Below are 16246 nucleotides of genomic sequence, written 5' to 3'. Positions count from 1 at the left end.
GTATATGTTTTTACAATGTTACATTTTTATAAAAAGGTCAAAGGGGGTTTGATTGGGCTGAAACCTTGGGCTGAAACCTTGCCCAAATATGGAGATATATATATGTCATAGATAGGTCATAGACAGCAGGATGGCATACACTTACCCGAGTTCTACCCTGCCAGGAGGAGATACAGTATGTGTTCTACTGAGCGCTTCTTTATAGTTTCCTATGTTACAGCTAAGGTTCATTCGAATGTGGTGAATAGGAGATTAATCTCCCAAAAACTGTCAGTTCACAATATAGTTTTCAATGTAAAATGGTACATTTACATTTAACAGAGGAAACCATGCAAGGGAGCAGTTAGGGGTTAAGTGTCTTGCTCAAGGACACTTCAACACTAACCCAGGGAGAGCCGGGGATCAAACTGGGAACCTTCCGATTTCGAAGCGGCCACTCTACCTCCTGAGCCACTGCTGCCACAGTGTCCTTTGATCTGCAGGTTTAGTGGAGGGAGGCTAAGCAGTTGTTACTGTTATGTAACAAGAATGCACTTCAATCAATTCAGCCTTTGATTAAAAAAATCGATGGGGTGAATGAGCTGAGAAAGTGGACTGTCTCTCTGCGTGTCTAACCACTTGTTTTATTTTATTTATTTTAGGGCGGTGAAACCGCCCCTATAAGTGAGGTTTGGATATTTGTACAACAAATCCTGCGCTGTGATTGGCCAAAAATGTACCCCACCTAACCCTGCACCGTGATTGGCCAATCACAGTCTATTCAGGACTGTGATTGGCCAGTGTCACATGACACATGTGCATAGCCCTATATAAGAAACCATAACTTTAAAAAAAACATAAATTTGTTTTTTTTAAGTTATGGTTTCTTCCATTCCATTTCAATAAATGTATTTATTTTTTGTACATGATTGGTTGACTCCATTCAGTATTGTGATTAGCTAGCAAGACACCGCCCACTTCACACAGGGTGTGATTTTTTATCTTTTGATGTGATTTACACTTTTTTCATTCCATAAGAAATGTATGGTGGTAAATTGAATGGCAGTTCTTTTAAACAATTATCTCAGCACCACTGAGTCTATGAAGTAAAAGTATTTTATAAGCAAAGCAAGAGAGCAGGAATAAAGCCAAAAAGTGTATACAAATGTACAAAATACAAATGCCTTCAAAATAAAAAACGCAACTTCACTACCGTATATAAATGCTGACAGCTGGCATCAGCTGTTTCCAGAAATAATCCATAAATACTTTCTTTATTTTATTTACAATTTTATTTATCAAACATCACATCTTCACATAAAATGTTAGTATCTGGATGCATTAAAACACCCATATTTCAAAAAAATTGGCCTCCTGGTGGCGCTGTAATAGGGCAATGTTAAAAGGGTGGCATTTTTTCCTCAATGAAGTGTGAATGTGCTGGCAAAGTTTCACCGCAATCGGACGCTGCGTTCATGATTTGCGGCATTTTGTTCAAAACGAGCCACTCCTGCAAACTTTAGATGTGAATCTTAGCCAATTAGGATGGAATATGAAAAATCAAACAGATCCGTCTTCTTGATCAAATGACTATACAGATCATGTTTACCGATTTGCGTGAAATTTGGATAAAATCTGAAGGAGTAATATCAAAAACATTGTTTTACATAAGTTGGCCTCCTGGTGGCGCTGTAAAAGGCAGATGTGAAAATGCAGGGCAAAGGTTATTCCTTGGCTTCTAGGGAGTGCGCATACAAAGTTTTACACAGATCGGTGCAGTTATAGGTAAAAACATGAATCAGCCTGTTATAGCGCCACCATGAGGCTGATTAGAACATTTTCAAGTGCGATTTCTTCCTCGGCCTACTGGGAAAGTGCGTGCAAAATTTCACGGAAATCATGATTTGAGGCATTTTGTTCAAAACGGACCAATCCTGCAAACTTTGGAAGCCAATCTTAGCCGATCAGGAATATGCAAAATCCCCGATTCGTTTAATGACAATAGAGATACTGTGTACCGATTTGCGTGATGTTTGGACAAAATCTGTAGGAATACTGTGAAAAAATGTGTTTTGCAAAAAACGTCCCCCTGGTCACGCTATTACAAGCCCATGTGAAAAATTTGGGGCAGAGGTTATGCTCTGGCATCCAGGGAGTGTGTGTGCACACTTTTGCTGCCATCAAGCCAACGGTGCTGGAGATTAGCTGTTCACAGACAGAAGGACACACACACGGACGGACAAACGGAAAGGGTGCAAAACATAATCTCTGCAATGCCTTTCGGCCTGGCGGAGACAATAATGAAATTAACTTTTTGAGGTTGTCGAGGAAAGTGTGTAGAATACTCTCAAGAAGGTCTACAAGAAAATTCTGAATGGCATTGTCCCCACAGTGACAAAGTGGTTGATGTCCACTAGTGTGGTGATGGTCTACTGTATGTCCCCCTTGACCAAATGGAGTAAGGAAAACTACAAGTATAACTACTTAAAGGTAGGGTAAGTGATTTTCAATTATTCAAATAATTGCAAAATTGGTCTATATTCTGATAGTACCATTGCTATAGAGTGTTTGTTCAGTAAAAGGAGTCTCCCATTTTTCTCCAGCTCTTTATTAAACAGAAAAAGCATTTTCAGTGCTCTCTCCTGATTGGCTAAAATGTTGTCGCCTACCTGAAAATGTACTATATTCTCTTTACTTAAGAGCTGGAGAGACCCCTGTGATCGAACAAACGCTCTGTAATAATGATTACTATCAGAATATAGTACTTTAACCTTTTTAACAAAAATAAATAAATCAAAAAAATATCACTTACCCTACCTTTAACTATAAAAGTGCTTCACAAGAACAATTTTGGTGTAACTAAGTGTTTCACTGAAAAACTAAACAAAACAACCCACAAACTGTCACGTCCTGGGCCTGTCCCCTGCCTTTCCCTGTTCTTGCCTGCTCCTGCTCGCCCCCTCACCTCCCTGTACGGCTTGTTTGTGAGACTGTCTGTTTCCACCTGGGTTACTCAGCTGAAGAGACTTTCGTTGTGTTATTGATTAGGTTGTTCGTTTATAGCGTTTTGTTGTCTGAGTTACGTGGTATGTTTAATGAGACCTTTCAAGATGTTTGTTCAGTCTATGTTTGATTCCTCTGTGAAGGTGTACCTGAGTTCATTACAAGTAAAGACTGTTTGAGTTAAGCCTTGTTTCCCTAAAGTTTGTGTTCTGCACAAGGGTCCTACTTTTTAGTTTGAGGTGCCCTGACATAAGCAAGGTTTTAAATGCTTTCACAGTCTTCATGAGTGTGTATTTCACTTTTATCAAATCACCAGGCATTTCCTGGATGTGCAGACAGTTCATGTTGTTTATGACTGGAGGTGGTTCTCATATCATGCATATAGCAGAAGCTATTATTGGTCTATTTTGAGGGGATGTGAAATGATTATGATACAGTCAGGTTCTGAGAAAATTTTTTACTGGAGTAAAAATGCCTCCTTTATTTATTTTATTTTAAGTTAAGTGTTAAGTATTTCAACAACAACTGCAACTGGACATCGAGGTTTGTGTTTCACACATGCAAACCTAGTTAACTTCTGAACAAAAAGCTCTGTATCCATCTACCTTTCGCAACATGTGGTATCACTAAAAGTACAGAACATACAGCGTAGGGACTAAGTCACATGAACATCCCATGTTAATTAACTGTGTATCCTAAAACATGTGATTCTTCTTACCATAGTATACATGTACAGAGAGAGATCTTAAAACTAGACATAGGGTTTGCATCAAAACATACCAACAGGATGGAAATGCATACAAACCCTATTATACATAGGGCTTGGCCTTCGGCCACACTGTAAAATGTGAAGCACAGCAGTCTTAATGTAAGTGCATACCATGTCCCTGTGATGTTAGCTCAAATCTGCCTATTGCATGTCATCCCTCTCTGTCATCCTCCTACCACACATTTAGCATAACTAAATTATAAATCACTTGTGATGTCTAATCTTTCCTTTTAATGGCCCTTTGAATTGTTAAATGGCACACTGTATCAAGACAAGCAAAATAAATGATTGGAGACACTGGACTGCATGCACTGGTGGTTGACAGTCACAAATTGTTTCATATAGCATACTTTACTGGTTTCCCCACCTGCAGCTCAACATCTCTACTGAAGAGGGACATGTAGAGCTTGACATTCTCTGCAGGAAACAGAAAAAAACTGCTTGCTATACAGTAGCAGTGGTGTTCCGTGGAGCCCAGAATTTTAAGAATCTTTAGGGCAGCTGTCAGACGAATATTACAGCGCCTGCAGAAGCCAAAGGAGCCATGGCGAGGGCAAGTTTGGCCAGGGGAGTCTGAGGATGAACCAGCACATGGGACCAAGCTCTTTGATATTGGTAAAGGAAAGGACAAACGAGGGAGAAATGCTTCAGGGTGAGTGCACTGAGGCAGCCGATCAGGATGCAACTAACACCCCTCCTCCTTTCCCTCTCCTCTTGTGGAACATGCCACACCAACATTTCAACCCTCTTGATTCTTGATTCACTGGAGTAGCAATGACAAACCTCATCAAACATCAACTACACACATACAGTATAGTATACTATATGAATACATGTTCACTGAGTCTCAATATGAATACAAATATTCAGTACACTGTAAAAAGAACGGTGACAGCTCACACATGCATGCACACACGCACAAGCACACGCACACGCACACTCACACCCCAATCTACATGCGCCTGCTGAGCTCAGTAGACCTCTGTAATTAGATTAATCAGCTTCAACCTGTCACTATACAGAAGGCCAGAATGCACTCATTTAGAATCACAATTCTATGACCCGTGGTGTGCTTGTGGTTCACTTGCACTTCAAGTGTTGATGAATTTCAGGTAAACTTGCATTTTACCCGATAAAAACATAAAATGATAGCCTATAAATGGCTCTTCTCTCTGTACACCAACAGCAGCAATTATAGCCATCAACCAGTCCAGCTTCTGAAGTTTGTGGATGACACAACCCTCAGTGGTCTAATTTCCAAAGGGGATGAGTCTGCCTACAACTGGGAGGCAGACCATAATGGCTCCTGGTGCAGCCATAACTACATTATGATGCACTGTTTTCTCTATTATTATCTTGACTTATTGTATTGCTGTTGTTAGCCACAATCTTGTGAAACACCAACATTTCGCTGCTTGTACCTGCAGAGTTGAGGGGAAAATAAAAACCTCTTCGATGAATTGAGTTCAAAGGACCCCAATGGAAACAAGTCATAGTGCTTTCTTGGGTTTAAAATCCTCTTAACAGGCCTTGTATTGAATTGTACTTCCCTGTGCTTGTCTTTGCAAACTGTTAATAAAGTATTCAATCAATCAATCAATCAAACCTCTTGATTCTTGATTTCTTGAATGCTCTCTAAAGTCTGGAAGTGGATTTCAGGAGGAACCCAGCCCCCACTGCCCTTCTCCTTCTCTGCGACTCCCCGTTTAAGACTATGGAGTGATTCAAATTCCTGGGAACAATAATCTCTATAACCTCCCACTCTCAGTAGTGGGAGGAGAACATCATCTCCATCACCAAGAGGAACCAGCAGAGGATGTTCTTCCTGCAGCAGCTGAATAAATAATAAACCTGCCACAGAAAATTATGGTCCAGTTCAGTTCTCCACAGCCACCATGGACTACATCCTCATCTCATCCATCACCATCTGGTTCACTGCCTTACCGATAAGGACAGGTGCAGATTGCAGAGGATCATTCGGTCAGCCGAGAGGGTCATCGGTTGCAACCTGCCATCTCTCCAGGTACGAGAAACGAGCAGGAAAGATTATCTTTGACTCCCCTCACCCCTGGTCGCCACCTCTCCCAAAAGCTACCATCCGGCAAGATGAACCAGTCTATCAAAACCACTACCTCAGCACAACTTGAATGGTGTTTGAGGCAGTGAGGCTCAAAAAGGAATCCCTTCCCTCTCACTGACAGAACTCGGCTGGAACTGGGACTTCCAATACCCCCTACCCTCCTCCTCACATATTCTCTCTCACACACACACACACACACTCTCACACACACACACACACACACACACACACACACACACACACACACACACACACACACACACACACACACACACACACACACACACACACACACACACACACACACACACACACACACACACACACACACACACACACACAATGTTGTTGCCTCCTGTGTACATAATGTACTGTAAACAAGTGCATTGTGGAAATGTTCTTCTTCTGTGTACATAATACATCAAGTGCAATATTTATTTATTTATTCACCCACATTGCCCATATTATCCTCTATTATTGTGTATAGTTCCTATCTTTACTTTTATTATCTCCACCAGGACGGATGGCCAAAGGCTGGAGTGTTTCCCCCCCTGCCCGTCAGTTTGTCAAGCTAATTTTGAAAATGTTGACACACACTCCCAGTGTGCGTCGGCTAAAGAAGAACCTCTACCCCAATTATTTTAAATCAGCCTCTTGGAGGCGCTATAACAGGCCGCTTCACATTTTGGCCCATAACTCTTGAACCGTAGGTCGGACAATCAAATATTCCCCCCTTGGATTCCTTGGGTCATGACGCAACGCCCCATGATGCAACGCCCGTTTCTGCCAGACTAGATTTTCAGCCATTTAGCATTTTCTTCAAAACACACTTCTTGCTACTACTCCTACAAAGTCACACAAATAGGGGTCATGTGATCAAGATGTATATCAGTCAGATGTTTCATATACGAATACGATTCCGACTGGCTATTATGGACTTCCAAATTGTGCAGGCTCTGGGTAGCCAACGCGATCTGCACTCCAAGACCCCTGTAACTGAATAAACACTCCATAGCAATGATTAGGCTACTATGAGAATACAGAGCTTTAACTTTTAAACAAAAAGAAAACGTTTTATTTTAACCAAAGAAATATCACTTACAGCACCTTTAACTCTGAGGGTGTAAATGTACACTCTCAGAGTTCAAATAACAATGAGGATTTTACTGTGTAGACTGGCTTCTGTTAATCCAGTGTCCAGGGATGTCTCTACATAGTCTGGCATATCACTTTGGCTAGAGCTTTAATAGCAGGTGTCACAATATACTAATATACTACTGTTGGAAGGCCTAACTCCCTGATGGACTTGGATGTGTGAGCCATCACCAATTATAAGCCCCTCTGTAAATACTTCAAATAGAACAAGTCAACATGTGTAGTGTACTGTAACTCTAAGCATATCTTGCCAGCGCTGCTCTATTCCTGCTTTAATCAGAACAAAATACTGTACCGCAGCGTCACCAAATGCTGCTATTTCCTATAGTTGACTTAGAAAAGGGTGGCGCATGCTTCCATATAATCGTATCGGCAATAGCTTCTGCTGTAACCAATAAGATAGATGTGAAACGAAAAGAGATTTTTACTTCACCTCTCATGAGAGGAACAGCTGAGCCAGGGGGTTCAGCTGGTATCTTTGCCCTAAGCCATAGACGAGTTAAGATAGAATTACATGAACTGAGAAACTATTCCACCCTTCGGAGGAACGTAAAAATCTTTTACCACATGAATCATAGAGTGCCTATTCTGGTCATGTCATAATGGGTGAACATAATATACCTGTAGGACCTACAGGTATATTATGTTCCCCTATTATGACATGCCCAGAATAGGCAGTGTAGGTGAACATTCGGCAACAATAGCAGATCTACAAACTGTCGCGTTGTGAGCTTGTAGATCAGCTATTTTCCGTGAAGAGATTTGGTGTAGAGGGGAAAAAGGAGGGGACCAAGTATAAGACCCCTGGGGGACCTCAGTCAATGAAGTAGAAAGGGTTTAATGCAAGGAAATGGTTTACAAAGTAGTATAAAAGTAGTTAATGCAAGGAAATAGTTTGTAAACTGTGCTCTGCTTTATCACTACTGAATAAATACTTTCCTGGGTGAGGAATTGAAGGTCCTCCCATGATTACTTTGACATGTTTATTTAAATCAGTAAGTGTTTGGCTATGCAGGGGCAGGGGTGTTTTTGGCCTCTAGGTGATGCAAAAGATTGACAGGCTGGGGGTGGGTCACCTGTACAAACCTAGATAAGGAGACTTATAGGGCAGCCTCTCTGTGACTCACTTTTAACTGGTTCTCTCCAGACAGGCAGTACGACAGTTTGAGACATTTTATTCATGAAAAAAAGGAGAAATAAACAAAAATACCCAAACAGATGACAGGGGTGTAAAAAAGCAGATAAAAGCAGATAAAAGCAACTAGTCTTGCGTAGCTGCCTAGCAGTACGTCCGGTAAGATATAAATTCAATGTAGTTGCTAAAACTGTGTGGAAAGAATTCAGAGATTTAGAAAATAACTGTATCGCAAAACCATGCGTCATATTGGGACAGCGATACGACTTGTTTTCAAGGAGGAGGCGTATATAGGTTTGTTACTGGCCATCCTCGCCACTGTTCTAGCAACTGAATTTAGATGTCGCCAGACTTAGGTATAGGCGGAGATCTCTAGCTTTTAGCTGACAACTAAAAGGCCGTCTCCGAATCTGAGACACCAGAGGGTGTGTCAGCAGCTCTTTCAGAGTGAAAGAACATCTTGTGTGTTTGTTCACTACCCAAGTTGACAACTACAAGGATTCACTACTTTTGCATTCTTTCAGCACCCTAGTATTTTCAACATCAGGTTCACTTGACTCGATAGAATTAAATTGTGTGCCTAATAGGCACTGTACATGCAACCTTCACACACACACACACACACACACACACACACACACACACACACACACACACACACACACACACACACACACACACACACACACACACACACACACACACACACACACACACACACACACACACACACACACACACACACACACACACACACACACACACACACACACACACAATCCTCTGAAATGCAACAACAGTCCTTTTAGATATAAACATGCCTAGAAGCAATGGCATTGGCTTGTTTTAGTATACAGTATAGGCTCCAATGTGGTTCTCCGTTCTTTAACCACGTGTACCCTCGCGCCCCAATTCTGGGCCTGTCATAATAGGCCAACCAAGTATAGACCCCTGGAGGACCCCTGTCAACCAAGTGGTTAAGAATATAGGTCACCATGGACCACCACATCCCTTCACTTGACTGCTGCTATCAAGTTCACAGGTCTTCACCATGATATTTGCCTTAAAGCTATATAGCCATCATGCCCCCCCCTGCTGTGACCTCATTCTCTCCCCCACCGCCCACATATTTCCATTCAATGACATTAAATCTTAGTAAAGGCCAAGCATTAAGGCATTATGTGTCACTACTAGTAGTAGTCATACATGAAAGCAACCTCTCAACCACAACATACAGAAAACCAGAAAAGCTAAGGGGTCCATACACACTTTTGCCAATCAAATTTGCCATCCACAAAATGTAGCTTTTTTGTGTATAAATGAGTATCTGACTGGAACGTTTCTAATGTTCTTTTGCCAAACTAAGTACCACAGATGTCCTATTAGTCAAAGACATTTGTTATTTGTCAAACTGACTCAACAACTTGAGTAGACAAGCAACCACTCAGAAAAGCACTCAAAAGACTCAATCTCCTATCATTTGCACCCACTCCAAAAAAAAAAGCATTCACAATCACAGAAGTCAGCGATACCACATATTTGTCAATGTTCACACCAATATGAATATGTGAATGTATCAATATGAATATGATGATTAAAATTAAAATCCCCATTTTAGATTGACGTCTTTGCCTGACAGAGATATTGTAACAGTGGCACAGTGTTGCCTGATAGCCATCGTGACCCCGGGCCTCATGACAGCCACGGAGTGGAGGAGAGGACCGTGTCTCCTTTACTATCAAGAGCAACCCTCATGATGAATGAGATGGACAGATATATGCAAGAGAAATGTAATTGGAATGTGGGTGACAGAGAGATTTAACCACCTTCAACCTGCCAGCCATACTGTGGGAACGTCATAGGCGAACGTTTTTCAAATGACACCAAATCTCTTCACTAGCCGATCTACAAGCTCACAAACGCATCACATTGCGAATGGGTTGTGAGCTTATATATCTGGTATTTCTGGCGAATGTTTGTATGTTTTATGTGATTAAGGATAAATATATGAAACCATCGAAGAACTTTTCACTGCATGCATGTCAAAAGTCAAAAGTATCCTGGACATTTTGATACTCAAGTAAAGTAAATGTAATTTGTTACTTTCCACCACTGGTGAACAGAAAAGTCTAGTTTCTTTTTAACCATTGGAAGTTACAAGGAAGTAGTTGAATAAAACATTAAACATTATTAAAACATGTCATTTATCCTTTGGTATCTATAGATAAACACTTAAAGATAATTGCATACATAAAAACATATACGTGCACATAAACATGCACACAAGCACGCACAGGTCCCCGTACATACACACACATGGCATCCTGAGGGAGTGCTCCTGTCACACCCACACTGAGATTAACTGACACATAGCTGAATCTGTGAGTCACACAAGGGGACTAACGGCACGTTCTGATATGCATAACACTGATATATTCATTTCTCCATCTCCTCCTGCATTCTACTTTCACAGCAATTTCAAAGTGCCTTTCTGAGCCCAGATTCTTAGCTTGAAGTATTTTGGATCTCAGATCAGACCTTACAATAAGCAGACATGTCACAGGATTACGACAGGAGACCCGGAAAAGTTCAATCCGGTATTCAAAACGAGTAGCCACCATATGAGAGTGGGTTCAACTGGGATACAAGCGAAAGATCCTGCGGCCTGAATTTTACAGCATTAACGTTCTTTCTCTTACCTGCAGAATGCCAAAGTACTGCTATAGAGGCTCTCTGAGGTAAAGCCCAGAAAAACAACCTCCTATTTCCCACAGACTCGTACCTACAGGCTGGTTTCACTGCTTTGGTGAGGATTTGTGTGAGATAAGGAATGTCAAAGGTCAAACTAAACAGAGCAATGCAAGATGAGATTAAGATCTCAAGTAGATTGTAGATGTGCTATTTGTGATGAGCAACACCACCGTACAACGGAGTATACATTTACATTTACAGACACACATATACACACACACACACACACACACACACACACACACACACACACACACACACACACACACACACACACACACACACACACACACACACACACACACACACACACACACACACACACACACACACACACACACACACACACACACAAAGAGGAGCCCACCGTGACTGTTGCAGCGTAGGGTCTCCACCAGCCTGTTGTCCTGATCATAACACACCATGGCCTGGTAGCGGTGGCCCTGGCCGCACTCCTTGCCCTCTCCTTGGGCCTTCATCCCCAGCGCAGCCTCCACCCTTCCAGCCTCAGGCAAGATGCAGTCGGACCAGTTCCCCACAGGCTGAGCGTTGTATTTGTCACAGGGACAGTACTGGGTCTCGCTCAAAGGGTACATCTGGGTGTTCATGCACTTGTCCTTCTTCTTGCTCCTCCCTGAGGAGTAGAAAGGGAGAGTGGTGGAGACTGATTTACACATTTGATCGCACGACCGACGTACAAATTAGCCCAGCGCTTAAAACAAACAAAAACAGTCCCCAGGGGGGCCACCAGGGGGCTCAATTGGAAAGGAGTGGAAAATGAAAGAAAAAGAAAAACTAACGTAATAATAATGATAACAATAAATTATACAATAAATATTTCAAGCATGTCAATATTGTGAAGACATTGAATTTTATTTTTTTTTAATCTTAAAAAATACCCAATCTACAAGCTCACATCACACCGTGACATGTTGCGGGCTAATAGATCAGCTATTTTCATTTGATTTTCAAAGCCAATTCACAATAGGGGGACTACAGCCAGAGGCTATGGTTATTTGGGGTCTTTGGCATGCAAAGGTTTGGGAACCCCTGTTTCACTCAGTCCATTTTCATTTGCATTAGTAGATGTCTGTCCTCTTGACTCTGTATGTGCTGATATTATGAAGTCCACTCCTGGCTCCTCTAATGAGGCCTTCTTTGTGTGATTCATATGTTCACCCAAAATAGATAGAACAAGTCCAAGAGGCTATAGATCAAACTGCCCACGTACATGAGGGGAGAACAGCTCCCGATGATGGACTGCACTGACAAAATTGTTTCCCAGCATAGTGGTGTGTTTACGTCGACAACAAATCAATACTTTAGGACTTCAAATTGATCATTTTCGTTTAGAAAAGCCCACAGTGCTCTGAGGCAATTTCACTGATGTAGTCTATCACCAAGAGTTGCTCCACTTCTAGTCTCTACAAGCCAGAGAACTCTTCCACAATCTTTGAATGTTACAGAGTATACTGTAGGCAGAAGCGTTTTGAAAATGCTGTGTGAGCCAGCAGTCTGTCTCCAGGGACTACTTCACTTCTGACATGTGTGAAATAGATTTTTTACTATTATGTTCGTTCTGAACTATCTAACTTTCCCTAACCTGCTTCTTGTCCAACTTCCTGCATGCAATGCAGCACCTTATTCCATCTCTCTACCGACCTGTTTGACCGTTTTACTCATCAACAGCATTAACCCTGGCGAGTTTTGTTTCAAAAAAATGTTTAAATAACAATTCAAACAAAGATTATTGAAATCCTGAATGCACGAAGAGTAGATGCTGCCCACATCACAGTGAATAACATTTACAGTTTTACTGTGCACTGTGACATCTTTAACACATCATGCATGTAACACATTTTATGGAGTTTTGTGGAGATCCAGAAGCTCACAGCGTTGTGATCTTGTAGAGCAGCTATTTTCAAATAGTTGAAAAATAAAATAGGGCCTGAGTGATTTGTACTGTTCCTCATTTTGCTGCGGGACCGCCTGGAACCTCCTCAACCATCGATCACAGCTATATTTGGGATAGTGATACGCAGTGTAATTCCCTGACACAAATTTGATGGCATCTATGGAGATGTGCTGTTGGTGTCTACTGGTTGGAGTGCCATGCATTTAACCACTTGAACCCCAGCGTCCATATTCTGGGGGGAACATTAGCCAAAAATAGCAGATCTACAAGCTCACAATGCGTCGCATTGCGATGCATTGTGCGCTTGTAGATCTGCTATTTTTGGCAAAGAGATCTGGTGTAGATGAAAAAAGGGGTCAAAGAACAGTTGTAACTCAAGTCCAGTTCTCTAAGACTATAGGGGTTCAAGAGGTTAAATGATGTAATACAGTCCTTACAGAACCAATCGTTTATTGGTCTAAACAACATTCCAACAACAACATTATTTGTGCAGTCCCGTGTCCTTACCTATCAGCGTCCTCTTCCTGGTGCGGACCCCAACACAGTCGGCCGTACAGGACGAGAACTTGGACCAGTTTGTTAGCTGGCAGTCATCCTGGCAGGGGAGCTGGCAGCGCTGAGTGATGGGTGGCATAGCCTTGGCAAAATTCAGACATTCTCTGATGTCCGCCTGAGTCCCATCCAGCTGGCGACAGGACACCGCTGGTGGAATTGAACACAGAGGTGGAAGGCTTCATTATGATTTGTTTGAGACCACTGTGTCAGCTTCTGACACTGACGGACAACATAATGGATGCCTTTTTTTTTATCAGTGGTGGAAAAAGTACTCAGATTTGTTTTCCAATACCACAATATAGAAATACTCTGTTATGAGTAATAGTCCTGCATTAAACATTTTACTCGAGTAAAAAAAATGTCATCAAAATATACAAAAATATACCCCTAAAGGACCAAATATGTGAATATGCAAATATTGTATCTAAGGACTTGAGCTGTATGTGTGTGTGTGTGTGTGTTTCTTTTTTGTTAAAAAATCAATACAAATAAATATTTAAAAAAAGTGAAGTAAAAATACAAACGTTTTTCAAAATGTTTTTGAAAATAGCTTCAAAACGCATCACGGTGTGACGTGTTGTGTGCTTGTAGATCAACTATTTTCAAATTCGTGATAATCTAAATCTAAAAAGTAACAAATAATTAATCAAATAATTGTAGTGAGTAAAAAGTACAATATTTGCTTCTGAGATGTAGTGGAGTAGAAGTATAAAGTATTGGAAAAATGTACAACCTCGAGTAAAGCAAAAGTAAAGTAAAATACAATACTTGAGTAAATGTACTTAGTTACTTTCCACCACAGATTTGTATAGACACTTTGGGCCAACATGCTTTACCTTCCATAAGTGCATACATTTTACAGTGTAGGCACACTAAATACTTTATAATAGCTTCATGAAAGTGTAACATGGTATGATAATTCTGTGTAATATTAAGTAGACCTTTACAGCAAATAGACCAGTTTGTAATTATGGCAGATCTCACAGGAGCTGCAATGTGCCAAATTACACAACCGTGTTGTTAACTCAATTGTTTTGACATTTGCCAACCACTTTAAATAACAATACATCATCATATTCATTGTGCAGTCAATAAAAAGGTATTACTTGTGTAGTACAGCAATATGTCATTTTCTTGTAAGGCAGCCAAGAGTGTATGTCCATACAGAAACCAATCTCTAAGCATTTTTGTTTTCTTTCGTTAAAGCTCTGTTGAGTGCTACTGGACATGGTTTGAAAAGACTGTCTACTGGTGTGTATGTCCAGCATGTTTGGCTATGTTTTTATTATCTACTGTATACGTACACACACATACACTATGTGTAATGTGTATGCAGGGCCGGATTAAGGCTGTTTGGTGTCCAGGGCTACGACTAGGTTTCGTGCCTCTCCCCTAGTTTCAAATCAAATCAGCTACATACCGTCAATACAAGTTAAAATTATAATTACAAAATAAAATAGTAATAAAATACAATAGCATTATAGAGGCAGTAATGACAATCTATTGATTGAAAGCTAGCTTTCTAGCTTTTTGAAACGAGAAGTCCACAGAGAGTAACTTCTTGTACAGTACATCATTTTGCGTATCGTCCTCCCTTACGCCGTGGAGTGTGAGTATGATGTTGAGATAATGCATACAGCTTTAGCTGCAGACACATGAGCAGACCAGCTGGTGAGAGTGTCAGGTACCGAGGCACACACACAGTTTGTGTGTGTGTGTGTGTGTGTGTGTGTGTGTGTGTGTGTGTGTGTGTAATGTGTGTGTAATGTGTGTGTGTGCGTGTGCGTGTGCGTGTGCGTGTGTGTGTGTGTGTGTGTGTGTGTGTGTGTGTGTGTCTGTGTGTGTGTCTGTGTGTGTCTGTGACTTGTGCAAGTGTAGTGGCATGCACACATGCATTTTCTTGTGTAAACCGTGTTTTTTAACTGACACTCGATAGCTGTGCGCTTGGTGGTCAGACTCAGAGGTGCTGTAGTATTCCCCCTTGGGAATACTCTGTCCTATAACAGTGAGGCACACTCCATAAGAGAGAAGACAGCGTGTTTCACAACAGAATGACCTCTAAGCCTGAGAAGTTTCAGAGGTGTGAAAACAGGAACATACTGTAAATCAGTGGTTCTCAAACTTTTTAATTTCAAGGACCCCCAGCATTTAGTATGCATTAGGCCACAGACCCCCATAACTATGAGAGTGCACAAATGGAAAATGTATATTCTGTTCAAATGAAAATGTTGGCTTAAGGATGGCACTAGAAGAAAGGCCATGGGTTCTCCAGAATCAGTAGGAATCCTCTAAGGAGCATGAAGGTGCAAATTTCTTGTATATTTTATGGCAATCCAGCTAGCAGTTTTTGAGTTGTTTGCTACCAAAGTGGTGGAGAGATGGACTGAACAACATTGCCATCTTTAGAGCCCCATCAGTGGAACTAAATATCTGTCCATTCATTCAGTGTCAAAGAACAAAATGGAAATATATTAGTGTTTTTTTTTCTTTTCTGTAGGAGCTGGAACATTAAGCTGGAATTGAATTATTTTAAAACAGCCTCTCGTGACTATGTGGTATGTTAATACTCCACTTAACAAGTGAAAATGCTCTGGAACAGGAAGGGAAAGGGAGCCATACAGTAACTCCCTCAAAAAACTCACTTATGGTTAAAGCCCATGAACAGGTTGTACTGTGGCTCTTCCAGAAGCAGATTGTATTGCCTCCTCACAAACATTTAACAAAAAACATATTAAAATTGCAAATGCCTGAGGTGCAGACACCAGCAGTAAAACAACTCAAACTGTACAATGAGTCTCAAGAGGCAGATGACTAGTTGCATTCCCCTCCCAAACTCACCAATGAAACATTCTCATCTCACTCTATTGAAGAGTGTCATTTTCCCTCTCAAGTAGTTTGACGCAT

At 41.2% G+C, this 16246-nt stretch overlaps 1 protein-coding gene across 1 annotated transcript in view; it reads right to left on the bottom strand.

Annotated features, from left to right (window-relative positions):
- Nucleotides 1–16246, bottom strand: part of thsd7ab (thrombospondin, type I, domain containing 7Ab) — a 135174-nt gene that overhangs the window by 24245 nt on the left and 94683 nt on the right. Inside the window, exons 14-15 of the mRNA XM_080427003.1 lie at nucleotides 13295–13489; nucleotides 11240–11506 (exon numbers count right to left, since the gene is read on the bottom strand). Coding sequence (XP_080283129.1) covers nucleotides 11240–11506; nucleotides 13295–13489 — 462 coding nt within the window. The remainder of the gene's footprint in view (nucleotides 1–11239; nucleotides 11507–13294; nucleotides 13490–16246) is intronic.

Source organism: Gymnoscopelus braueri (genome assembly GCF_963280865.1).
Source record: "Gymnoscopelus braueri genome assembly, chromosome: 4".
Lineage (NCBI taxonomy): Eukaryota > Metazoa > Chordata > Actinopteri > Myctophiformes > Myctophidae > Gymnoscopelus > Gymnoscopelus braueri.
The sequence above is the reverse complement of the archived record's forward strand: the minus strand, read 5'-3'. Positions and strand labels throughout refer to the sequence as shown.